The sequence below is a fragment of the Pteropus medius genome, unplaced genomic scaffold (assembly GCF_902729225.1).
Source record: "Pteropus medius unplaced genomic scaffold, Ma_sr-lr_union100, whole genome shotgun sequence".
NCBI classification, from domain to species: domain Eukaryota; kingdom Metazoa; phylum Chordata; class Mammalia; order Chiroptera; family Pteropodidae; genus Pteropus; species Pteropus medius.
In genome coordinates this window covers 809,324-835,259 of record NW_024347852.1, presented here as the reverse complement: position 1 = coordinate 835,259, position 25,936 = coordinate 809,324, and the positions used below count along the sequence as shown (strand labels likewise).

Sequence of the window (25,936 nt, the reverse complement as noted above, 5' to 3'; positions counted from 1 at the left end):
AGAGCTCCTGCGAGCTATTCCACCCTATCCACCCAGACTCCAGGCCCGACTCGCAGGCACCGTCCCCACTCCCTTCTGCCCCTTCACTCCCATGGTGCCTCAGTTCCCAAGCCCCATCCACTCCCACGGTCACCCCAGCCTCCTCACTGGCCTCCCAGCCTCCCATCTCTCCTCTCCAGTTCTTCACTCACATGGCTCCAGAGCTGACCCTGGACCTCCCCTGCTCATAATCCTCCCATGGCTCCCCAGCACCTCCAGGATAAAGCCAATACCCCTAAACCTGGCCTGTACTGAACGGTTGTTCATAAATGTTTGATCAGTGTGTGTGTGGATGGATGGGACTCCACATAGGCCACATCAAGACTCTGTCTCCATTCTTATTACTTCTCGTCCATATCCTAAAATCCTCCCCATCTTTTCCTCTGATACAAATCCTCCTCCATCTTCCCAGGCCATCCAAATCTGCCACTTCCTGGAAGCCTCCATTGGTCACAAGCAGATGGGATCACTCTACACCACCTCCATGGTTCCCCATCACTAGGAGTAAGTCTGGGGCCCTCGGCTTGGCTACGCCAGCTCCTCCGGAATCGGCACCTGCCCACCTCTCTGCAGCCCCACCAGCTCCCACCCCGTCCGATTATTTGTTTCCCTGAGCCTCATGCTGGTTCCATCTCTGTACCTGAAATGTCCAGTTCTGCACATGGCACCCCTATATAAGCCTCAAAGCCCAACTCAGATGTTGTCATCTCAGGGGAGCCTTCACTGACTCTCCAGGCAGAAATACACCTCTGTACACCCAAAAAAACTCAGGCTTCCCCTGTCCCAGCACATACTTATTACTCAACAGACATTTACTGAGACCTACTATGTAGAGGCACTACTCGGTCCCAGAGCTACAGGGCGACATCCCTGACCTCATGGAGCTCACAGTCTACCAGCAGAGACAGAAAAATGTTAAATCATCCCATGGATAATATTAATTTCAGAGAGTGGTGTATGCTTGAAAATAATCCTAATAAAGCACGGCAAGGGAGTCAAGGGTGATGGTGGCTAGTATTTTCTGTAAGGTGGTTTGGGAAAGCCAGTCTGAGAAGATAATCAGGCAGGGGCCTGAATACATGGAGAGAGTGAGTGGAGATTATCTGGGGAAAGCACATTCCAGGTGGCAGAACCGTAGATGCAAAGGTCCGGAAGCAGGAGCGGGCCCAGCGTGTTTGAGAAAGGACGTGGAGGCCCATGTGGCCAGACCAGAGCAAACGAGGCTGAGGGTACAGGTGACAAGGGCAGAGCCCTGTGGACAAAGGAAGGACTTCAGCTTTTGCTCCAAGTGAGATGGGATGGTTTTCCCAGGACCACTTTATACAGCAATGGGAATCTATGAGTTCACGAACCCTGGTTCCTTTTCACGCAGCTGAACTACATTTCCCAGGCTTCTCTGCAGTTAGGTGTGATCACATGACTAAGTTCTGTCCAATGGGGAGTGAGCTGGCCTGATGTTTGCCACTGCGAAGCCAGAATCATAAAACCTGACTCTCTCTGCCTTCCACCATCTGCCAGCCAGATGCAGACAATCCAGCAGCAGATACTGAAGCCCTAGAAAATGGCAGGGCTGCAAAATGGAAGGAGCCTGGATTCTCCGAATGACTGTAAAAATGGAAGGAGCCTGGATTCTCCGAATGACTGTACGGAAGGCTCCTGCTGAACGCCCACAGAGAAATGATGCATGAGTGAGAAACTTCTATGACGTTCAGTCTCTGGCTGTCGGGGTTCTTTCTTTTAACAGTCAGCCCTCTATGACTAATATGGCATCTGTCTCCATCCTAGGCCAGGAAAAGCTCAAGCCTAGAAACAAGATCTGCTTTTCAAAGTTCCCGGTATCCACCGCAAAGCCTGGCGCACAGCAGGTACCTAGAAATGTTTGATGAATGAATAAGCAATGTCCTGGGGGAGTTTCCCTGACCTTCCCAACCCCTGACCCCATGACCTTCCAGTTCCTTTATGCTAAGAGTTCTCGAAGTGTGGTCCCCGGGCCAGCAGCATCAACATCACCTGGAAATTTGTTAGATATTCAAATGATCAGGCCTCGCATCAAACCTACAGGGTCAGAAATTCTGAGGGTAGGGCCCAGCAATCTGTGTTTTAACAAGTCCTCTACATTATTCTGATGCATGCTAAAGTTTGAGAACTCCTGCTTTATACTTTCACTTCCTATAACTCTCTACATTCCAAAACACCTGTAGTGATGATCCCAAAATTGCACTCACAGAGTCGACTGCATCAGGGGGTTCCACAAAGGCTGAAAATTCCACCAGCTGCAACCGGGCAGTGCCCAGGGCCCGAGCCTGCCAGGCTGGGGGTGACGGGGCAGGTGGGGGCACGGCAGGGGGTGAGAGGGCTTGGGGGGGTTCATACCCTAAAGACAGAGAAAAATAAACAATAAAAATTGCTAACATTTATTGAATATATCAAGCGCTATTCTCTTGCCTGCCTCCGCTTAGAAGCTGAAAAAGCTAAATACTCACTTTCCCAGCCTCCCTTGCAGCTAGAGGTGGCCATGTGACACAGTCCTGGCCAATGAGACGTTAGGGGAAATCTGCTGGGGGGCTTCTGGGAAGGAGTTTCTTCCTGAATGAAAAAGACAGAACTTTGGGAGGAGAAAGCTTTTGGTTCTGGACAAGTCCTGCTTGGGACGTGATGCCTGGAGTCACAACAGCCATCTTGGCACAGTAAGACAGAGGCCAAGGGACCTACAGAGATGCCAGTCCTGATATTGCTGAGCTGCCGAGCCAGCAGAGAAGCAGCCCACCTCCAGACTTTTTGCTGCGTGGAATCATTAAAGCCTTTATTATTTAAGGCACTCTTAAGTAGAGAATGCTGTTACTTGCGGCCAAGAGCATTCTTAACGGATGAATCTGTGGAAACTAAGAGTAATTTTTCATCAACGTGAGTTCGTAGGACCACGTCAGCATGGACTTCTGGAAGCCATCTTTGCCGCCAGATGGGCAGGGCTTGACTGGGAATGAAGCCACCAGAGGAAGGCAGAACCAAATTAGTCCTGAAGCTACCACCTGACTCCCTGGATCCAGCCATGCCTGAAGTCCTAACTCCTGAAATATCAGTTACCTGAACCGATACATTCCTTCTTGTCTATTACCTAGCTTGATGTGGATTTCTGTCACTTGCAGCTGAAAGAATTTTGACTAATACACCTCCCAGCGAATGTCCTTTAGGCTAGCAAATGGCAGAACACAACCCCAGTGTTCTGGCTACAGACCGCAAATTCTGCCGCTCATCCTTCCATACCCCACACACCCTACCTCAGAGCTGGACATCAGTTCAGAACGTGTCCCCAAATTCATGGAAGGTTAAAAGAAAGGCAGGGTTGACGAAAGAGATGGGAGACAAGGGAGACAAGGAGAGCAGACTCTTACCTGGGAGTTCAGTAGATGGGAGAGTCAGTGACAAGGAGAATGGTGTCTGCGAGAATGGCTTCACGCTGAGGAAGAAAGGAGGCTGAGGGTCAGCAAGATGGAAAAAGGCTAATCGTACCAGCTAGCATTTACTAAGGGGGCGGGACAAGTTGGCCCCCGTGCTAGTACGTCATGTGCACGTTTTCATCAAAGCCTCACAGCCTGGGAGGTACTGTGATTGTGGCTCTTTTCTCCTGTTTGCACGGGAGAAACCCCAGGGGTCAAGTGACCAGCCCAAGGTCACACAGCTGGGTGCGGCGAAGCCTGGACTGGAACCCAGGTCAGTCCCAGCCGCAAGCCCGCGGACTTGACAATAGTTTGGGACCTCTCACGAAATGGCAGAAAGAGAAACAGAAACGAGGTTCCAAGAGGTGAAAAGAAAACACGAGAAGAGGAAATCTGGAGAAAGAAGAGGCTAACGCGTCGGGAGGGTGGGGAGAAAATGACCAGAAAATGACCAGCGGCTCAGAAATGGGACACAGGGCCAAACTTAGGTGGGAAGGCAGCATAACAGAATCTAAAGCAGTGTGTCCAGTAGAACTTTCTGTGATGGTGGAAATGTTCTATATCTACGCGATCCAATACTGTAGCCACTGGCTACATGTGGCTACTGAGCAGGAATGTGGCTAGGATGCCTGAGGAACTGAATTTTTTATTTCATTTGATTGGGATTAATTTAGATATCGATAACCACACATAGCTAGTGACTGGAGCATTTGACGGCACAGGTCTAGAGGCCAATGACCTATGGGTAGCCCAGGAAATGGTGGTAAGGAGAGGTCAGAGGTCAAAGAGACCTGACTTTGGGTCAGAGGTCAATAAGAGGTCAAGGGTCAAAGATCAAGACCAGAAGGACGCAAACCCCAGGGACTGTCAGACGTTGACTCCTAAGACTCTTGACCTAATACTTGCCATTCCGATTCTGAAATCTAAACTCCACTGACTTAACCTCTTGCCATCAGGGCTGCTGCCCAGAGAGGCCTTCTGATCCCTGTCTAAAGAAGGTATACACATCCTGCTTTATTGCCTGCATTTATTCCTTTCTTATTAATGCTTATCGATTTGTTTACATGTTTATTGTCTGTCTCCTCCCCCTCCAAGTATATAAATGCCACGAAGGCAAGGCTTGTTCTAACTTGTTCAATGCTGTATCCCCAATCCAAACAGAGCAGCAGGAACTCAGTAGGCGCTCAAAAAACATTTAACTGACTGACCAATGGCTTAATACTGGCCTTCTCTCAGTTCTAGAAACTCGGCAGACTTGCCCACCTCAGTGCCTCGGCGTGTGCTGTTGTCTGCCTAAACTATCCCCACCCCCAATCTTCACCTTGCAAAGTCCTACTCAGCATTCAATGTCACCTCCTCAGAGAACCCCCCCAGAAGGCTCTCCCTCATCCCAGAACCTGTTGTGGCTCTTCACACCACGTCACCCACTCTTCAATTCTGTATCTGTGCACATGATGATTTAATTAACATTCACCTCCCCCATCTGACTATCGGCTCCATAAATGGTGGGACCCAAGCGACCAGAGCAGTGCCTGCTGAACCGCCGCTCCTTCCAGCTCAGCCCCCTCCCCTGCAAACCGGCGGTTCCTTCAGCTCTGGGGATTTGTCCTGACCCTTCCTGTGTCCCCACCCAGCAGCACCTCCCCAGCAAACTTTCTTCTCTCCCGGCCTGTAACGTCACTTTCTCTGGCAGCACCCTCAACACCCCTGAGGCCATCTGGAGGCCACATACCTTACCAATGCCCAGCCTGGGTCCACCGGCTCCTCCCGAGGCTGAAAACTGTACTTCCCATGAGCCTCAGGGGCCCATTTCTATTTTTCTAAGCTAGAAATATATCCTGTCACCCTCATGGTGCTCTCAGAGCTGAAAAGGACACTCCTGTCTACCTCCGGGCTCATTTTCTTTTTGACTCTGAGAGATAAGGACCCCTGCTCAGGCTCAAGAACCACCTCTATCAGATGACTAGCCTTCCCATGAGCCTCTGGGGCTCCACTCATCCCTCCTGGGAGCCTCTGGACCTATGGCTACCTCTCCCATGAGCCTTTGGGCCCAGCGCATCTCACCGAAAGGCCATTATCCCCATGCATATCCTCCAGACCCCTCACATTCATCAGCTCTCATTTCTTCCCCAAACCCACTCCTCCCCCGGGTTGCACATCTCTGGGAAGTCCCGCCAAGCTACCACCGGCCACACCCCGGGCACTGTCCCTGCCTCCTCACTCCTCGGCCCCAGCCCCATCATCCCGTGTCCTGACTTTCCCTGCCCCATCCCCTGGGCTCACCATCCCAGCTCAGACCCAGCCCTCCTCTCCGGACTACAGCCTCACCCTCCTGCCTGCGTTTCACATACAGATAGTCTGGCTCCAGAATCTTGTTCGCAAGGGAGTTGGGACCTGGACGGTGGGATGAGAAAGGCCTCTTGGTGGGAAGAGGGGAGAGCAGGTGCTGAGCCAGAACAGAAAGTACTCACTCTGGAACATTCCAGGGGGTCCCAGAGCCCCCTGACCAAAACTGGAAAAGCTCGGAGGCCTGGAGAAGAAACAAAGAGGGGTCAGCCAGTCCGTTTGTTGTTGAAACTGCACCCCCACCCCTCCAGCCCTGAGCCCCACGATCCACAACCCAGGCCACCTGCGGACCCGTGGGACCCAGTTTGGCCTGCAGGGAAGGTGCTGAGATGAGCTGGGCGGAGGACATGGTGGCCATTGTCTGGAAAGCCTTGTCCTTGGAAACCTGGTCCTGGAGGAAGAGTTGGAGGTCTGTGTTAATGGGGAGCTCCAGGCAACACAGCTAGGGTGGACGACGCCAGGGCAGGGCAAACGTGGGGAGATGCAGAGTTGGGGAGTCAAAGCAAAGGGTTGGGGGTGTCCAAATCCCTCTCCCTACTGCCCCCTGCTCCTCTTGGTCTCCTCAGGAACATCTGGGGTAAGGGAAGCACATGAGAGGATGGGCAGGGGGACTTACCACATTCAGGGCCTGTCCATGGGGGTCGGGTGCCAAAGGAGGAAAGAAAACATGATTTAGGAAGTGAGGCCTGGACACTCCACCTTCCTGCTCCCAACCCCTACGGCCCTGCCATCCTGAGCTGAGCAACGGGAGGAAGGGGGAATGAAGGATGAATATGCAACAGGAAGTAGAGGGGGCCAGACCTAGAGTGGAAATAAAAGACAGTAATGAGGATTTCTAGGTCAATAAGGAGCCGGAAGTGAAGGTTCTTGGAGATGCAGGCAACCGGAAATGAGAATTTCAGACTCAGAGGGAATCGGTGGTGAATATTTCCTAGCCCGGACCAGACAGAGAGAGAACATCGAGGTCCAGAAAACATCAGAAGGGAAGGGGTTTAGACCAAGAGAGAAAGGAAGGGGAGGCTTCTAGGCACGAAAAAGGAACAGGAAGTGATGGTCCCCAAATCCAAAAGAAGAGGCAGAAAAGACCCCATACTCGGTGGGGCAGAAAATGAGGATCTCTGGCCAAGAGCAAACAGGAAATTCAGAGACAAAGGAAAAAGAAGGGATGTCGAAAGCTCCAAAAGGAAATGAAGATCTCTAGGCACAGAAAGAGCAGGCAGGCCACAGGGGGACCAGGAAACGGGACAAGGAACCAGGAGACCCAAGAGCAGATCCTCACAGCACACGAGGGAAAAGGCGGGGAGGACACCAGGAACAGCCACAGGAGGGACAGAAGGGGTAGAGGAGAGGGAGGGGGAGACGGCAGTAGCCAGAGGAGAGGCTTGACGGCCCGTCCATCTCACCTGCCCTAAGATAAATCTCCATTCCTGTCTTCTGCTCCCCTATTATGTCTAGCTTTCCATGTGACTCTGTCCCTCTGTCCCTCACTCCGGGTCTCTCTGTCCTCTTTCCCCAGATCTCTGTTGCTCTCCCTCTCTAGATCCCTGTCCCCTCTCTCTGGGTTCATGTCCCTCTCTCATCTCTGGGTCTCCACTCCCCTCTCAGGGTGTTCGCTTTGGTCCCTACCTTGAGCTTGGACTGGATTTCCCTCGATTTCCTTCGGGCCAAGACCTGGATATGACTAGAGACCTGGAGGGAGTGATGAAAAAGCAGATTCGGGCCAGGGTCTCTTGCCCCTTGCATCCCCTACCCCTTCCCACCCTCCAAGTGTCCCCCAGAGCTCCTGGATCATGAAAGATGACACACACACAGGGCACGCTAGCTGTCTCAGGAGCACGCAAACACAGATGTGTCCCTAAAGGCCACTCTTTTCTCAGTAACACCACCGACCTTTCCCAGACCCAGCAAATCCGGGTCTCTTTTCCCTTCCCGATCTTTTTCTCTTTGGATCTTTCGATCTCTGTCTTACTCTGGGTCTAACACAACTGCTAAGAGAACTGTGGCTAAAACAGGCACAGAGTATATTAACAGAGGTTCCAAGAAGACAGACAAAAGCACAGGAATCAGATCCTCCTTGAACTTGAACTGCCCATACTAGGATGGCCCCGAGAAGACTAGCCCATCCCAGACAGAAGCCCACAAGTCAGTCCTGAGACCTGTTTGCGAGTGCGGGTCTTCCCCGTTCTCAGCTTGATGTAGCGGGCAATCAATTCATTCCGACCTGAAGAGTCAAAGATGGAACAGCGTTAGACCTGAGAACTTCCCAACGGAGAGGACACCGGGGAGGGAGAGAAAAGCAAGAGTTCTCTGAGGTCCACAGAAAGCTGGGAGAGGAGCTATGACTACTGGCTTCCCAGCCAGATGGCTTGGGTGCAAACCTCAGCTCCACCATACACTAGCTCTGTGACCTGGGGCAAATCACTTCGCCTTCCTGGGCCTCGGTTTCCCCGTCTATGCAAATGGCGATGCCAGCTCCGATCTGAGTCATTGTGAGGATACAGTGTGCTTTTATATAAAAACTGTTTAGAGCTTCATGAATGTTATTCCTTTTTATTAATCATTGGGCAAACAAGAAGGGTGAACTCACCGTACATCTTGCCTTCATCAGATAAGATGATCTTCCGCCGGCCGCAGGGCGGGTAGATGGCCAGGGCCTCCTGGAAGCTCTGCTCGATGTCGGGGCTCCAGACACCCTCTGCGTCTGGGCTCCCGTCTCCCCCAGCCCCCTCGCTGCCACCGGTGCCCTCCTCACTTCCTTCCTCACTTCCTGTCCAGCCGCTGCCCTCGTCCAGGGGGGCCCCGGTCCGGGGTTCCCCCATCTGGGCCTGAAGGAACACAGGGCTCAGCAAGGTTTCCCGGACCCACCCAGAGGGACCTCAGGGCTTGGAGGGCTGGGGCCCGGACCCCTGGGTCTGAGGGAGGTGGGGCCTGGGCGCTGGGGCTCCCAGGTCCTGGAGAAGGATTCTGTATTTCTAAGGTGGTCTGCGTAGTGATGAAGTCTTGAAGATCCCAGAGCCATGTCTAAGGCCCATGAGGGCCAGTCATTTGGGTATGGATTACTGGTTTAAAGAAGACGGGAGTGGGGCCTTGGTCGCTGGGAACAGGGATGTGGGTGAGATCTTATGAGTCCCACCCCATGAACAGGTGCTAGGATGTGCCCAGCAGCTGCTAGAAAAGGAGGGGCCACAGGCCCTAGTAACGCTGAGAGGAGATACTCAGAGAGGGGGACAGAGACTCAGAGAGACGGAGGAGGACAGAGTTTCAGAGGGAGGCATTAGATAGAGGCTCAGAGAGAGGCGGGGACAGAGACCCAGAGGAAAAGGGGACAGAGACTCAGGGCAGAAACTCAAACCGGGACCAGGAAAGACCCACAGAACCACAGACTGGGGGGAAGGGGCGCCGTGCCATCACGAGAGCCAGAACAAAGGGCCCAGGCGTCCCCTCCCCCAGTTTCCCACAACCCCCATCAGGGGAGGGGCTGGCCAGCGAGGGAACCTCCCCTCCAGCCCCGGCCCCGCCTCCCCGCCTCCTGCGCCCGTGGGCTCGGTCCAGCTCGAGTACCGACGCACCGGAGCCGGGAACGGGAAAAACTTTTTCCAATACAGTCAGATCCCGCCTCCTTGACGACTCGGCGTCTTCCACAGTTTTCCCAGGACCCCAGAGTCCAGGCTCCCATCCCCCTCCTCCCTTGGACCCTGGAACTCCCCGGCCGAGACAAAGACCCCAGGCCGAGCCCAGTGGCGCTGCGGCGTTCAGGACCCCCGTAGGCCAAAATCCGAGCCCAGCTCTCCCCCATGTGGCCAGACAAAGGGACGAAAGAGCCGGCTGAGAAAGGGTCCTCTAAATTCCCTCCCCAGGCCACAAACCCCCGAAGAGACAAGACTGAGGATCCAGAAAGCACTGTAGCCCGCCCTCTGCCGCCCCGGAGACCCCTTTCTCCACGAAGAGGACCAGGCCCCCACAAATGACACACGCAAACCAGTCAGTCCAAAGAGGACATACAGGGAAGTCTTCCTCATTCAAAACTTGACACAGCCACCAGACACACCGCCAAAGTCCCCAGCCCTCCACACCACTCCCGGGCACACACACACACACACACACACACACACACACACACTCACTCAACTCAGACCCGTCAGCAGGCACCACAACAGCGACGAAAGTTCCAACCGGCGCTTCGACCCGGTCACCAGCGCCAACTCGGGGTCCCCGGCAAAAACGAGAACGGCAAGCAATTCAGAGACGATCCCACTCACACCCAGAACTCACACACCCCAATGCAGGATCCCTGACTCCCGCCGGCGCCTTCCTACCTCCCGGCCTGGGGCTGGGGAACCGCGGGCGGGCGGGGCGCAGAGAGGGAGAAAGTTGCCCGCGAGCTTTGTTTGGGAAAAGTGGGAGGGACTGGAGGGGGGCGGGCCCCGGCGCCGGACCGCGGGAAATACGACGGTGACAGTTTGGGGGAGGACTTTCGCTTTGGCAAAAGAGAGGTGACGTCTAGCTGGGGGTCCGATAGCAACTTCGGGATTCTGGGAGAGGAGAGGGGTCGGGGATCCGGACTCCTGGATCAGAGGGAGGAGGTTGATGGCGACCGGGAAGTAGGGGGCTGGGGGCTTGGATTCCTGGGTCTGAGAGAGGAGGGACCTTGAGTCTGGAGAAGGGGTCCCGGGGCCCGGGCGCCTGGCTCTCCAAGAGGCGTGTTAGCGTGTTGGAGATGGGAAAGTGGTACAAACACAAAAGAGTCTTTTCTGTTCAGCCTCAAGAATATTTTCGAGGATTAAATTATGGGGGTGTTTTGATTGATTTCTATGACAACACCGTTTCCTTGTGACTTCACCAGAGTTGACAGTCGTGAGCCAGATGACCGGGAGTTTAGTGGAGGTCCACGGAGGTGTAGGCTCCAGCATCCACACGCCCTAGTGAGCTAGAGGTGGCGCCTTCCCAGGACAGAGACAGACAGACACCCGGTGCCTGAAGGGAGAGGGGCTAGAACTCGGACTCTCGGGTCTCTTAAAAGGTGAGGGAGGGGCTGGGTGTTTCAGCTCGTGAGACCATAAGAGGCTGGGGTCCGGACTCTGGAGTCCTGAGGGAGAAGAGAGCTCGGATTGGGGTTCCTTGGAAACTGGAACATAAGACTTGATTTAGGGTTTCAGGACAGGGCGGGGAGTGTTTAGTGGAACCGAAGCGGGCTCCGGGTTCAGCGTCCCTACATTGCCCTCTGTTGAGTGCGTTAATCGTTTCAAATCCTGGAGAAGATGAGACGCGACACGGAGAAACTCCACGAGGTAGCTGCAAACTGAGGAGTGGGCACACCAGGACAGTTCACGAGCCGAAGGAGCCTAGGAACGGAAGCGAGGGCACTGGGGGCAGAGGCGTGGCCCAGGCTTTCAGTCAAGGGGCTGGCCACCTGAGATTGAAGCCGGACACGCAAGACTGAATGAATACTCGCAAGACTTCTGTCTCCAAGGCCGAGGTCAACCGACAGAGGCGTGGCCTAACGAGGGGGTGTGACCATGAAATGAACGCGAGGCGGGCTCAAGGGGCGTGGCTAACAATAGAGGCGTGGCTATGTTCTTGGGGGCGTGGCCATCCAATAGAGGGCCCAGCTGGTGGGTGAGGTCAGCAGTAGGGGGCGTGGTCAAACAATAGGCCAGCGGCTCCGGCTCGCGGAGCTCAGCCAACGCTCCAGGTATTGCGCTCGGGCTTGAGACCAGAACTGTTTGGATTTAACAGTCTGGACAACCGGAGTCTGAGGGTCCGGTGACCAGTCTGCGGTCTAGCATAAAGGCGGGGTCCGGAAGAAGGGGCGGGGCGTAGGAGAAGGTGAGAAATGGGATCTGGGTATGAATGTGAGGGAAGGAGAAGAATGAGATCCGTGTAGGAGGCAGAGCCCCGAAGAGCCAAGCCTGAGACGATGGAGGGGGTGGGAACAGATGGGAAGGGGAGGGAGGAAATGGGCTTGGTGTGAGGGAGTTGCTTGGACTAGGGACAAAGCCTGGGCAAAGAATGGGAAAGGGGTGATCGTGTTTGGTGAAGGCGTGACCACTGAGCGGGCGGCCTTGATTGGGGCGGGGGCTCTGACCCCTACTCGTGCCACAGCCTCCCGGCCCGCCCCGCAATGTGGCCCGTGCTGGTCCTGCTGCTGCTTCTCCCCTCTGCCTCGGTGCCCCCCACCACTGCAGCCCCGATCCGCGATGCCGACGCCCAGGAGAGCTCCTCGGCTTTTCTAGGCCTCCAGAGCCTACTCCAAGGCTTCACCCGGCTTTTCTTGAAAGTGAGCCATGGCGGTTTTGGGGAAGAGAGGTACCAGAGAAGAGGGACGGCAACAGATGGAGACAGAGATGGAAAGGGTTCAGGGAGACAGGCTGGGAGACGACGGGTCGCGGCCAGGCAGAAGGACAGACAGGAAGAGAGGGAGTCAAAGGGACAGCGACAGGGAGACCAAGAGATAGGAAGGGAGGGAGATGGGACAGGGACAAGAGACTGAAGAGGAGGATGGGAACGGAGAGACCGAGAACAGTACGAACAGAACAGTAATGGGGCAGAGAACAGAGACAGGACAAATGCGGGATGGGGGCAGGAGATGACCTGGTCAGGCCCTAAGGGTCAGAGAACAGAGAGGGTGGGTGGTGGAAGGGACATCCTGGCAGGGCTACAGAGGTACTGGGGTGTCCTGAGGTCCAACGCTCACCAGTTCCTCCCACGGCCCCAGGATGACCTGCTACGGGGCATGGACAGCTTCTTCTCTGCCCCCATGGACTTCCGGGGCCTCCCTCGGAACTACCACCAAGAAGAGAACCGGGAGCGCCGGATGGGGAACAACACTCTCTCCAGCCACCTCCAGATTGACAAGGTGCCTATGCCAGGAAGTCCCTCCTGGAGCCTCGCCCCCTCCCTCATGCGGCAGCATCTGTTGGGAGGAGGGCAGAGGAGGAAAACAATTTCGCTCTCACTCTCTTCTCCCGTCCTCACAGGTGACCAACAACAAGACAGGAGAGGTGCTGATCTCCGAGAAGGTGGTGGCGTCCATCGACCCAGGAGATGGGAGCTTGGAGGGCGACTGGAAGGTTAGGACACACAAAGTGTCCAGGCCCAAACATTTTCTGTAGTTTAGGAGACGATGAGTTAATTCTCCTACCTTTTCTGTATGGGACTTCCTGTCTTGGGCCTCAGTTTTGTCCTGTGTCAAAAGGGACTAACCCACTCTCGGAACGAGGTATTCGACCTCTGAGCACATCCTCACTCGCTTAGTAACCCGCAGAGGGTTTTGTAAACCAGAAGTACTTTTAATTACAAATCCTTGGTAAGTTCCCCCTGGCAAACCTCAAAGGGTGTTTTTACCTCAGAGTGCTCTGCAAACCTTTAAGTATTTTTTGATCTATCCCAAAGTGGTAAATCTCTCCCCTGTAAACGTCAAAGTGTGATTTTTCAGTTCCAAAGTGCTTTATGAACCCCAAATGCTTTGCGTAGCTCACCTTCGTAAACCTTCAATTGATTCTAACCCCAAAGTGCTCATTTTTTGATCCTGAAAAGTTTTAAGAACCCCCAAGTGCTTGGTAAACGCATATGGCTCACACACACACAATTTTTTATTTTAAAATTTTCAAATATACAGAAAAAAATGGAAAAAATAGTACAATAGATATCTGGATTCCCTTTTCCATAGAGCAGCATTTCTCAGCCTTGGCACCATTGTCATTTGGAGGCTGGATAATCTTTGTGCATGGGGCCATCCTGCGCAATGTCAAATGTTTAGCAGCATCTCGGCCTCTACCCACTAGATAAGTACTGTCCCCACCCTGGCCAGTTGTGACAACCAAAAATGTCTCCACACCCTGATTGAATACCGCTGGCCTACATTCACCACTTGTTAACATTTTACCACATTTATTTATTTTTAATTTTGTATTTTTGAACCACATGACAATAGGTTATTGACATCATGGCACTTCACCCCTAAATCCTTCAGCTGCTATCTCCTAGAAATAACGCATTCTCCCCCATGACCGTAATACCATTTTTACACCCCCAAAAATTTAACACTGATGTCCAACTATTGTCTCTATTTGTTTGTGAGGGCTGCTGTCACAAAGTACCACAGATTGAATGGCTTCAATAGCAGACTTTCTGTCTCATGGTTTTGGAGGCTAGGTGGCCAAGATCAAGGTTGTTTCCTTCTGAGGGCTGTGAGGGATAGTCTCTTCCATGTCCCTCTCCCACCTTCTGGTGGTTTGCTGACAGTCTTTGGCGATCCTTGCCCGGTAGATGTATCGCCTCCATCTCTGCTTCATCTCCGTATGACATTCTCCCCGTCTGCATTTCTATGTTCAAAATGTCCCCTTTGCATAAGGGCCAGCCATTTTGGATTAGGGCCCACCCTAACAACCTCATCCTAAGTAATCAAATCTGCAGTGACCCTATTTCTAAATAAGATCACATTCGAGGTACTGGGGGTTAGGACTTCAATGTAATGAATGGGGGAGAGATACAGTTCAACCCATAACAATCTCTTACAGGACTTCTCAGACAGATCTCAGCTTATTAAAATGGGGATGGATCCAGTAGATCTGGGTGGGGTGGGGCCCGCTAATTTGCATGCCTAACGAGCTCCCAGATGATGCTGATGGCATTTGTCCACAGTCCACATTTTGAGTAGCAAGGACCAGACAGACTTTCAGTCCACATTCAAATGTTTCCACTGGACCCAAAGCTGTAAGAGCTGATTTGATTTTAGACCAGGATTCCGTCAAGGATCACATGTTGCAATTGCGGTCATAATTCCTTAGTAAAGCCAAGAGCTTTTCATCCCAGAGTGCTTAAACTGCTTTCCAAATCTCAGAGTATGTTTAATCCTAAAGTGCTTTGTAATCTCAGCAGGCATTTTAAACCCCAAAGTGGTTCCGAAACCTCCAAAGCATGTTTTCGATCCCAAAGTTGTCTATAAACCTCAGTATTTTTAATCCAAAAGCACTTGTAAATTCAAGTGCTTTGTAAACTGCAAAGTGAGTTTTCAACTCCTGAAGCAGCCTGTAGGTGGCAAAGGGAGTTGAATATGCCAATGGGGTCTGAGCGGACTGGGGTTGGTTGTCATTTGAAGTATCAGTGGGTCTCCTTGTCCCTCCTCCCCAGATACCCAAGATAGAGGAGAAAGAGGCCCTGGTGCCCGTCCCAAAGGCCATGGACACCTTCCGCCCGGAACCCCATCCCCGAGTGGCCTTCTGGATCATGAAGCTGCCGCGGCGAAGGTCCCATCAGGATGCTCAGGAGGGCGGCCGCTGGCTTAGTGAGAAGCGACACCGCCTCCAGGCCATCCGGGACGGGCTCCGTGAAGGAACCCGAGAAGATGTCCTGGAAGAGGGGGCGCAGGGCTCTTCTCACCCCAAGCTGCCTGCCCGCAAGACCCACTTCCTGTACATTCTCGGGCCCTCCCAGCAGCTATAGGGGTGAGGACATGTATCCTCCACCCCAAGCACCATATGAAAATAAAGTTTTTTCTTACATCTAGCAATACTGTCTCTTTTCAGGATATGTCATCAAGCCTCAGCCGACCAGTCTGTGGCAAGTCCCAACAATAAAAAATTACTAGTCAGTCATGAAATATTTGGAAATGAAGCAATACACCACTAAAATAATGCACTAGTCAAATTAGTAAATGTTGTGAACTAAATAATAATAGAAATGTGACATAACAGACTTGAATGAAGATTAAGAAATTCTCAGAAAGCAAATTATGGCCTCAAATGTCATATAGTGGAAGAGAGATTAAATATCAATAATCTAAAAATATCACTGATCTAAGCACTCATCTTAGAAAGCTATAATAATTTAACTGAGCTATACCTTAAGATTTAGCACTTTATGTATGTTATCACTATATTATAAATTTTTTTGATTTTAGGTGTTGCAAAATTATCCAGACCTCAAAAAAAGGAACAAGAAATACTGAAGGAATAAACTGAGAAAATGAAATTATACTAAAAATGTTAATAAAGCTAACGAGGTCCACTACTTGCCAGCCTCTGCTAACACTGGCAAATATTCTTATTGAACTCTCATGAGACCCCATGAGGTGGATATTATTTGTCCCCATTTGAGAGAAGATGACATTCAGAGAGGTGATGTTACTTGCCAAAGTCACACAGCAACGGCACTAGGTTTGTCTGATTCCGTATCTCTTTTACCCACTCACATCACCTGCCAAACAGGTTCCTTCTCAGGCCTTACAACAAGCCACTACCTAAGAGCCAAATAATAACTTAATTAAAGATTACCACCTTAAGTCTTCAAGGTGACCTAAGAAGCAATTATCTCCATTTCTGGGAGGAAAAGCCAGGCTCAGAGTGAGTAAGCCGTTGTACCACGGTCACAGCTAGGAAGTGATAGAGTCAAAATTCAAACCTAAGAATATCTAATTTCAGGACCACAACCTTATCATCACTCTACACTGTTCAGTACTTCAGAGGCACGGATTCCATCCATTCGTTCATTTGGTCAACATTTTTGAGCGCCCACACTGGGTCAGGCATATTCTAGCCCCAAAACGGTCTCGTACTACTGCACATAGATCACACAGTCCAGTGGAGGTGACAGACAGTAGGCAAATATAGACTATGTCACGTTTTGAGACGTGCCAAGTGGACCGCTAAAGAGTGGATAGTGTGGCCTAGCAGAAAGTCTGAGTGGGTGAGACATTTTTTGTCCCAAATCCCTCTTTTTAGAACCTGGATTTTGGACATAATTCTCTTCTTCTCTAGCAAAAAAAAAAAAAAAAAAAGCCAAGAATATTTTTTCCGCGTTCTCCCCTAAACACGGAGTAAATAAAACAGTTTGGGAAATAATCATTCGGGGACCTATGAATGCATCGACACATGAAAGGGGGCGGGAGGGGTGAGGCAGGACAAGGCAGGGCATCATTGTGACGGTGAGGGGCAGTCTGTCACAGAACAGAGGGCGCAAAGAGCACGGCTTGGTGGCTGATAAGAAGTGGGGATGGACGAGGGGACTCTCAGCCCAACTCTCCCTTGTTTGGGCCTATTTCACCGACTCTTGGGGCCGCAGAGAAGACCCCAGCACAGGAGACGCAGCCTTCACCACCTGGCCCTATCAGCCTTCATTCCCCCAGCCTCCACCTGCTTAGCCAATACGCATGCGCCCGCTCCTCTGGCCTGGGCTCGAGCCCCGACAGCCCTGCGCACGCGCAGCCTCTCTGTTGCAGGTAACCGACCAGACGAGCGCGCGCCTTCCCCCGACGTGCGCCTGCGTCGGGAGGAGAGCGCAGGCGGGGCGGGGCTTCGACGCCGCGCGCGCCCTCGGTCTCGCCCCGCCCCCTCTGTTCGTTCCGGCGGGAATAGCGCACGCGCGCTTCTTCCCCGGGCAACTGCCGTTCGTCGTTCGTGGCCTGCGTCCTCAGGTGCGCTTCAGGTGTGGCGAGGTTCCCCAGAGCATCCTTGTCAGAGCCCCTCCCGAACCGTCGAGGAGAGTCCCCAATATCAGGGTCCTTCAAGTCTTGTTCAAAGTCTTCTTGAAAAATCCCCTCAGAAATACGGAGAGGAACCCACCGGGGAATCTTAGAGATGACCCGTGAAATCTCGTTAGAATCTTATAGAAATTCTGTCAGATTTCTTCCTCAGAGCCTGTCATAGACCCCCCGAAACGCTCCTTTCCGGATGCTATCAGAGATCCCCCCAAGTCTTGTCAAGATCTCCAGAAATCTTGTCATGCCCACAAAAATCCTGTCAGATTCCCCTCCCAGAGACCTGAGACCTCTGAAACCCAGTCAGAGACACCCCCCAGAGATCTAGTCAGAGATCCCCTCTGTGAAATCTAGAGACCACTGGAAGTTCCAGTCAGAGACTCCCCCAGAGTTCAAAAGACTCCCCTTGAAACCAGTCAGATCCCCCTGCAAAACTAAGAGATCCACCCAGATCCAGAGACTCCTCCCGAAATCTAGTCAGAGAGCCTTCCAGAAATCCAGAGACCCAGCAGAAATCCAGTCAGAGACCCCCTAAAATCCAGATCCCCTTAAAATCCCTGGGATTCCCGCCTGGGTCCACCTGCTAGAATCTCCCTGTCAGAGGCCTTCAAGATTGACCAGAACCTCCCTCCATCCTCACCAGGAATTTGTCCCCCAAACCCTGCCAGAAGCTCCCAGTACCTATCAGCACCCCCAAAGGAACCCTTCCCCACTCCGGTCCCATGGCCATCCACCCCCTTCTGCATCCTCCAGCATTGCCCAAACCCCGGAAGTGTCTCTCCTCAATTCCACCTTTTCCAGAACATTCTAAAAGCTGCCACGGAGTGTGTAGGCCACAGTTGTGAACCCCATCTGGTGCCAGGGAGAGCAGGCTGTGGGGAGTACTTGGTGAGAAAAGGGGGCCTGAGCCGGTGGGGTGAGGATGGACAGGCCCCGGGCAACCCTGCCTGACCATTTGCCCCAGTGTACCCAGTTCGGTGCAGTGGGCACCGTTGTCCAGTGTATAATTATTAATAGCACCCCTTTCACTCTTGAAAGCATCCCCGAGTTGGGACAGGAAGTCATACGGTCGACCTGGTTATAATGGAGACTGGACAGGGCATTGTCGGGGCACAGAGGAGGGAGTCCCTAACTGCTCCAGGGACTCAGGAAGGCTCCCCAGGGAGCTGCGGGCCAGGGCAGGGGCCGCAGGTGGGAACGGTGCGTGTGGTATGACCTGGGCGTGGGAGGACCATGGGAAGACTCAAGCTCCCATGGTCGTGATGAGGGCGACAGGCTTGGGGATCAGCCAGTGGAGAGAAAAGTGACCAAAAGGCAAGGACTTGCAGGGACCTCTGTGCTACACCAGCCCGAAGGGCTAGGACTTAGTCCTGAGGGTATTAGGGAGCCATGGGGGTCAAATTCACGTGAGAGGCCAACATTTCCAAATACAGGCTGACACCGCAAGGATGTCAGTAGCCAGGATAGTGCGGGAACCCAGAGACAAACGTTCCGAAACGTTTCCCCAGAGGAGGGGACATATGAGCCGAGACAGGAAGGGCTGGCAAGAAGGGTGTCCCAGGCAGAGCCCCAGAGCTGATAATGGAGTGCCTAGCTTGGGGAACAGCACGCAGTTCAGAGTTGCTGGAGCAGCAAGTGTGGGTGGGGCCAGGCCACTCAGGGCCTTTGATGCTGGGTCCAGGATCTAGGCTCTGTCCCTGGGGTGCTGGGGAGCCACAGAAGAGCATTGAGCAGGTGAGGGATGGGGCGCTGTGGGGATGGACCAGAGCGGGGAGACTGGAGGCTGGGAAGCCAGAGAGGAGGGTCGGGGGCGGAGAAGATGAGCCTGAGCTGTAGGGAAAGAAAGGAGAGGACAAGGTCGAGTCACTGGGGAGGGAGGACAGGATTGGGGACTTGACAAGCTGTGGGGAGGAGGGGCGTCGAGGCAGTGACCGCCACCCACTAGCCCCCTTTTGATCTCTGCCACCCACTCCTCAGGTTTCCCTTTTACCAGCTCACACCTCCAATCCATAAAACAGATCTGAGAGGGAGTTGCTGTGATGGAGGCCTGGGCAGGCAAACAGGTTCTGAGAACCCAGAGTACCCCAGGGTGCAGGAGGGGTAGGGCGGGTCCCCACCCTCAGGTGACTTGTCTGAAGAGGCCATTGCCTTGCTTGTCCTTCTAGGAGCTCTCCCGGCAGCCAGTCCCTTTTCAGTCCTTGCCAGTGATGGAAGGAAGCTGTTAGCATCGCCTGCAACTGCCGAGCAACGAGGTTGGCCCATGGACCTGCCAGAGAGCCTGGCAGGCAGCCCTGCTACAAAAAGTAGGTGACTGGGCCCGTGTTTGCTCCATGGGAAGATGAGGGGGGAGCAGTGGGTGAAGGGGCACCAGGCTGTGACTTGGGGACTTGAGAGAGGTGGCTTGGAGTGGCTCCGTCTTCATGCCAGGTAGGAAAGAGAGAGCCAGCTGTGTGCCCACCTGTCTGGACCCCTTATCCCCTTTGCTCTGGAGAGGCCAGAGCAGAAGCTTTTGCTATGACTCTTGCCCAGAGCAACCCCCACCAGTGACCCGCAGGCTCCCACCTCGCTTCATTCAGATCTCAGCTTTCTGTAAAGCAGCTGCCCGGTCACTCTCTCCTCCTTCCTGCTTTACCTCTCTTCATAGCACTGACGTTGGCTGGACCGTTTGGTCTCTGTCTCCGCCACTAGAACAGGAGCTCCGCCAGGCAGGGTCTGTTTCATTTACCCTGCTATTTTCAGTCCCTAGAGCAGTGCTGTCCGACATGCGTGTCATCTATGTAATTTTCAATCGTATTAATAGCCTTATTTAGAAGAAAAGGAAAAAAGAATCAGGCAAAATGAATGGCAATAATAGATTTCATTTAACCTAATACATCCAAGGTAGTATTCTTTCAGCACATAATCAATATGAAAATGTATCATTTTTTTTTTCATACTAAGCCTTCAAGATCTGATGTATGCTTGACACTGAGAGCAACTCAGTTCACACTTGCCACAGTTCAAGTGCTCACAAACCACATGTGGCGAGTGGCTTCTCTACTGGTTAGCGCTACCCTAGATCAATGCCTGACACATGGCAGGAACCGTGCTTACTGTCCTTGAGTGATTGGCTGGGTGCAAACCAAATGGGTGTGAAAGCACTTTGGGAGGAACTCATCTGCTAAGTGGGGAGCCCAACGGTAATCATGGGGGAGGAGGTTCCCACCCGCGGGGAGAGGCAGGGCCTTTTTCTTAGGGGCTCCCAGCATCCCGCTACAGAGCCTTAGTCTTTTCGCAGGACCCCAGGCCTGAACTGTGGCCTCAGGAGGTTTTCCAGGTAGAAAGATTGGAGGCAGAGACACCTGGGTGTGAGAACCCAAGGGCCTGCTGACCGAGTGACCGACTTCTACACTTCACTGGCACCAGCAGAGGGCGTGCAGCCACCGAGGAACCCATGGGCAAGGGCTGAGCCCGCCTTGGGAGGCTCCCTAGGAAAGGGAGGGACACACTCAGGAGAGATGGAGACAGAGGCGGGGTGGAGGGGGGAACAGAGAGACAGCAAGGGAAGGAGGGAGAAGGCTGGGGACTGGAGAGTCGCTCAGATATGGAAAGAGAAGCACAGAGATGGAGACAGAAGAGAATGGGGGTGAGGGACACGGAAATAGAGAGGCAGGACACGGGGGAGAGAGATGGGGCAGACGATAGAGAGAAAGGCAGGGACAGAGACAGAGAGAGGTAGGGACACTGAGGAAGGACATGAAGGAAAAAGAACTGGAGAGAAGCAGAGCAACACCTTCCCGCGCGGCCCGGGGAAGGAACTGCAGACAGGTGCGCATCTGGAGCCAGACAGTCCTGGTTGACTCTGGCTCGCTCTCCCTGGCCAGTGACCTCGCTGGGCCTCCGAGTCCTGCTCCATACCATGAGGAGCACAGTGAGAGGGAGAAACAAGAGTGTGGGAAGCCCCGGACACGGGCCCTGGCATCTCCCATAACTGTGGGTTCCTGCTCCCCTTCCCAAGGAGCGTGGGTTCGAGCCCTAGGAGCTCACTGTAAAGAACCCTTGAAGAGTTAAAGGAATGAGAACGGGCACTCATGCGTTGAACAGGTGACCTTAGGCAAGTTGCTAACTTCTCTGTGCCTAAGTCTCCTTGTCTGTAAAGGGGGACTAATAATAGTGGCTACCACGGTCCATGCTAACACTCAGAAGAGAGGCCTGAGTGCATGTTTGATTCTATTACTGAGCCTCCAGCGCATGCTAGGCCCTCTCCTCTGCTGGGGACATTTCAGATTTCATCTCATTTCTTCTCTAGGAGGGAGGGGAGACCACCCCCACCTTCCAGAGGAAGAATCTGAGGCTCAGAAAGGCTGAGTTTCTTGCCTGGGTTGTTCCCTGGGTCTGCCAGACCCTGAAACCTGTGCTCAGCTGGCTGCTATGCCCAGCTGTCCAGGGAGCCTTGAAGGTCACTTCCAACCCTGAGAAAGAGGCTGGGCTGTCCCAGTGGCTTCTGGGGTAGAGACCTCCTCCTATATCTTCTTTGCAAACAGATCCTGGGACATTCACATTGTATGTGATCAAGGGGCTCTTCACATACACAGACCTAACCCTCTCAGCCCTGGATAGGGGGATTGCTCTACCTGCCCCTGTATTACTGGTGGGGAAACTGAGTCTCCAAAAAGAGAAGCAACTTGCCCATAGTCATGCAGCTAGGCTCTTACCCCCGACCCTTCCTGGATCACCCTATTCCCCCGCTACTGGCCTGGCCTTGGACTCCTGTGATGTCAGCTTTGACTTGGGGATGGTGAGAGGAGAGAGAGCCGGCTCCCCAGACATGCTAGGAGACCGGAAATGTGGCAGGCAGAATCGATCCAGGCTGCCCGCGCAGTGCGTTATCGGATTGTTCCTGGCTCCTAGGCCCCCCTTCACCCTCAGCTCATCCCAGAATTCTCTCTTCTCTGCCCTCGCCCCCACACCCCGCCCCTGCCTCTAGCCCCCTCCCAGCTCAGTCTGAGAGGCAGGGGAACAGAGGAGGAAAGGGTGATTAATTGTTCATTCAGCTCTCTGGGCTACTGAGCCAATTGGATACAAAGGATTAGACAGCAGGGGGCACTTCCGGCCTGAAAGATGGGGCCCACATCTCCAGGGTGGGGACAGGGAGGTGACTCAAAGACCCTCACGTCGCTGCCCCCACCGGAGGCTCCCTATGGGTCTCCACCAGCCCCAACTCCAGGCAGCTTTGAATGAATTCCCTCTCCTCTGCGGGAGCCCAAGTCTCTCTTCTCTCCTCGTCCCCCTTCTCAAGGCTGGACTGACCCTGTTCTCTCCTCAGTGTACTTCTGGGACCAGGCGGAGGAGGGGAGCCTGGGGACACTGCTCAACTCAGAGGAACAAATACTCAACTCCATGTTCGAAGCTTGTGACCCCCAGAGGACAGGTGGGCGGGGCACGATGGGGCCTGGGGAGCACTGGGTGTGGGAAAGACAAGGGACAATAAGGGGCAGCAGTGGGGGCTGAGAACTGGGGAGCCGTAGAGAGAAGCATGGGTTAGGGCCCTTCTTGCGGGTCCTGCAAGAAAAGTGAGTGATTGTGGGAAGCTTTAGGAAGAAAGTGGATAAGGTGATGGAGGCCTTGCAAGTGAGGACAGTGAGGGGAGGAAAACTTGGGGGACATTAATGGAAGAAGGTAAGGCTTTGGGGTGGGAGAGGGAAGGAGGGCAGCCACTATGGGCCTGGCGGGGCACAGCCTGTCTTCTTCCCTCTGAGGTGAGGATGGCTGGGCCCCCATTTGCAGGTGAAAAAGTAGACTCAGAAACGGGGAAAGGACTTGCTCAAGTTGGCTCAGCCAGGCTGTGGTGTAGGAGTGCCACCAGCCGAGCTAGTGATGTCCTACCTAATGTCCTCAACTCTCACCTCCCAACTTGTCCCACATCCCTCACGGCATGCTCTGTCCCCAGGCTTTGTGGCTGTGACCCACATACTAGCCTACCTGGAGGCTATGACAGGACGGAGCCCCCGGGATGCGCGGCTTCAAACACTGGCCCGCAGCCTGGACCCCAACGGAGAGGGCCCGCAGGCCACCGTGGACTTAGACTCCTTCCTGGTCGTCATGCGGGACTGGATCGCTGCCTGTCAGCTAGATGGGTGGGTCCTTGTACCTCCACCCTCCCCCAGAAGTCCTTCCTAAAATCTAACCTCATACCCGCTCACTGCAGCCAGCACCCTTTGGGCACAGGGATCCCCTGTGTTTGAAGGAGGCGGAGGAGAGAGAAAGTAAAGCGATGGGGTTGGAGGAAGGGTGGAGGGTCTGAGGACGAGGTGCCTTGGATGAGGAGGTGAAGGGGATCTGGGAGGCAGAAAGAAAAGGGGCTGCAAGGAGAAGGGAGGATGATGGGGGGCCGACAGAGGCCCCTCCCCATCCCTTCCCCAGTCCCAGCCCTCGCCCCTCCCGCTTTTCCATCTGGCCGCCGGCCGGCGCTTGCCATCTGGCCTCACCTTCCTCCCCACCGTGTTTGCTCTCACCTAACCTGGCCCCTCCTCCGCCACCGCCACCTGCAATCCCCCTGCTGGTGGCTGATCAGGGTTCAGGGGTGGCTGCAGGGGGCTCTAAGCCTCATCCCTTTGATACAGAGGATTAGAGCTAGAAGAGGAGACCGCCTTCGAGGGGGCCCTGACCCCCCAGCAACTGCCATCTGGTGAGATTGCTATATATAGAATGAAGCAGGCTGGCCCAGGGGCAGACAGCGGGGGGACTTCCCACCTGGCAACAGAGCAGGGGATAGAGGAGGACCCCAGGGACCTTTGCTCTAGCCTGGAGCTATGACTTTGGCTTTCTAGGCACCTCCATGATGGCCTCCCCACTTTCCCTGAGCTCTGGGGGTTTTGTTCTTCACGGGTTGTTTCCAACGCCTCCTCCTAACACCAGCCCTATTATAGACAGTCCCCTCCCACCTCTCCTCAGCGTCATTGTCATCCAGCAGCTCCCCGCTACTCTCTGGTTCCTGCATTCGAAGTCTCTCTCGCTCCCTTCCTTCCTCTCTCTCTCTCCTGGGTTACTCACCTGCCCACCCCAGTCTGTGCTCAGACTGTTTTCCCAGCCTCGACTTTCCACACCTTCCTCCTCCGGCACACCTGGGGAAGCCCTGCAGGGGGGCAGCACAGAGTACGGGGTGCTGGGACGCCCCAGGCTAAGGGTCTTGCTCTCCACACTCACTGCACTCACCGCGCTCACACACTCAGACCACGTTCCTTTCCTGCAGAAATCCGATTATCCCCTCAGTTGCCTGCCCTGCTGTTTGGTTAGTTGATTCGCTCACTGTTTCCCTAGGACCTCACACACAGGAGGTGCTCCATAAACAAGGGTTTGAGTGACATTTCTCCACCCTAAATGAAAGCAAATAAAATAGACTTTTCTTGACATTCTTTGAGCCTCTTCCAGTCAGGCTTGGGGCCGAGGGTGGGCTGTGAGCAGGGAAGGGACAGGTCAGCTCTGGGTGAGGAAAGAGCCCTCTGAGTGCGAGAGGGCAGAAGGGAGAGGCTGGAGGCCAGGAGGTCGGGGAAGAGGCTGTGGTGAGGGTCCAGGGGGAGAGAGCAAGGCCAGAGCCAGGATAGGGCCTGGGGACAGATGGCAGGGTGGAGCAGAGAGTCAGGGACAAGGGGAACAGGGCCTGGGCTCTGCTAGGCTGTGGGGTGAGGTGGAGTGAGGGATCCAGGTGGCGAGTGGCAGGGGTGGGGACTGGGAAGAGGAACAGGTTTGGAGGCAGTTGAGGTGCTGCCCAGTGTCGGGTGTGGAAGTTAGGAGGTTATGGAGAGATCCAACCTGAGCTCAAGGTACTTTCCAATGGTGGGCGCCGCTGCAGCCCCAAGAGCAGATGGGATCGCCCAGAGCGAATGTGAGGATGGAGGAGGCCACCGAGCCCTGCATCCTGGGGCACCGCCTGAGGTCACCCGGAGCCGAACACCATCTGTCTGTCTCCCTCCAGGATGCCCAGAGGAGCCGGCCAACCTGGAGAGCTTTGGAGGCGAAGACCCCAGGCCTGAGCTGTACCTATCCTGGGCCCCTCCCTGCCCTTCCCCTGCCCCGAGTCCTCTCGCCTGCCGGGGCGTGGCTAGGGTTTGGGGTCCTTCGGGAGTGGGTGAGGGGCAAGGGCTGTGCTAACAGCTCAGGGAGAGCAGAGCAGTCTCTCCTGTTCCTCTTCCTCCAGAAGAGCTCGTTCGCCCACCACCCTCACCACCTACCCTCCACCGGGGAAAGGAGGCTGGGGCTGTGGGTGCTGACCCTGGCCCTTCCCGCTCCCAGGCCCGCCACAGCTGATCTGCTGAGCAGCCTGGAGGACTTGGAGCTCAGCAACCGCAGGCTGGCCGGGGAGAACGCCAAACTGCAGCGCAGCGTGGAGACTGCCGAGGAGGGCTCTGCGCGCCTCGGGGAGGAGATCGCAGCCCTGCGCAAGCAGCTTCGCAGGTGGGCCGGCCCACGTCCTCCCTCCGGCCCCGTGTCCCCTCTGTCCCTCCTGACCGCAGCTCCAGCCGCCCTCTGCTCTCTCTCTCTGCACCTCCTGCTCCGCGTCTGTGAGCCCACACCTGCCCTTTCTTCGTTTCCTCTTTCTGTCTTTTATCTTTATCTTGTGTGTCTCCCCGGTTCTTGTCTCTCAGCCCCCAGGGTTCAG

General features: G+C 54.2%; 3 protein-coding genes across 5 annotated transcripts in view; 2 read left to right on the top strand and 1 right to left on the bottom strand.

Moving 5' to 3' along the window:
- The window catches only part of TEAD2 (TEA domain transcription factor 2), a 13,957-nt gene extending 3,739 nt beyond the window's left edge, over positions 1 to 10,218 (bottom strand). Inside the window, exons 1-9 of the mRNA XM_039878718.1 lie at positions 10,139 to 10,218; positions 8,410 to 8,647; positions 7,979 to 8,043; positions 7,449 to 7,511; positions 6,439 to 6,450; positions 6,106 to 6,213; positions 5,948 to 6,006; positions 3,432 to 3,496; positions 2,205 to 2,413 (exon numbers count right to left, since the gene is read on the bottom strand). Of these exons, the coding sequence (XP_039734652.1) occupies positions 2,205 to 2,413; positions 3,432 to 3,496; positions 5,948 to 6,006; positions 6,106 to 6,213; positions 6,439 to 6,450; positions 7,449 to 7,511; positions 7,979 to 8,043; positions 8,410 to 8,641 (813 nt within the window). The 5' untranslated portion in view covers positions 8,642 to 8,647; positions 10,139 to 10,218. The remainder of the gene's footprint in view (positions 1 to 2,204; positions 2,414 to 3,431; positions 3,497 to 5,947; positions 6,007 to 6,105; positions 6,214 to 6,438; positions 6,451 to 7,448; positions 7,512 to 7,978; positions 8,044 to 8,409; positions 8,648 to 10,138) is intronic.
- Positions 10,219 to 10,284: 66 nt separating this feature from the next.
- DKKL1 (dickkopf like acrosomal protein 1) lies at positions 10,285 to 15,333 on the top strand. 3 transcript variants are annotated; one of them, XM_039878690.1, is made up of 5 exons: positions 10,285 to 10,315; positions 11,925 to 12,099; positions 12,538 to 12,678; positions 12,800 to 12,892; positions 14,955 to 15,333. In XM_039878690.1, exons 2-5 carry the CDS (start codon positions 11,944 to 11,946, stop codon positions 15,264 to 15,266), a joined length of 702 nt encoding a protein of 233 aa, XP_039734624.1. In that variant the 5' UTR covers positions 10,285 to 10,315; positions 11,925 to 11,943; the 3' UTR covers positions 15,267 to 15,333. The 3 variants fall into 3 exon arrangements, with proteins under 3 accessions (XP_039734624.1, XP_039734623.1, XP_039734621.1); XM_039878689.1 differs by lacking the exon at positions 10,285 to 10,315 and adding an exon at positions 11,444 to 11,514; XM_039878687.1 differs by lacking the exon at positions 10,285 to 10,315 and adding an exon at positions 11,464 to 11,648.
- Positions 15,334 to 19,482: 4,149 nt separating this feature from the next.
- KASH5 (KASH domain containing 5) overlaps positions 19,483 to 25,936 on the top strand; it is a 20,211-nt gene continuing 13,757 nt past the window's right edge. Inside the window, exons 1-6 of the mRNA XM_039878717.1 lie at positions 19,483 to 19,601; positions 22,604 to 22,708; positions 23,228 to 23,414; positions 23,901 to 23,965; positions 25,253 to 25,313; positions 25,570 to 25,731. Of these exons, the coding sequence (XP_039734651.1) occupies positions 19,559 to 19,601; positions 22,604 to 22,708; positions 23,228 to 23,414; positions 23,901 to 23,965; positions 25,253 to 25,313; positions 25,570 to 25,731 (623 nt within the window). The 5' untranslated portion in view covers positions 19,483 to 19,558. The remainder of the gene's footprint in view (positions 19,602 to 22,603; positions 22,709 to 23,227; positions 23,415 to 23,900; positions 23,966 to 25,252; positions 25,314 to 25,569; positions 25,732 to 25,936) is intronic.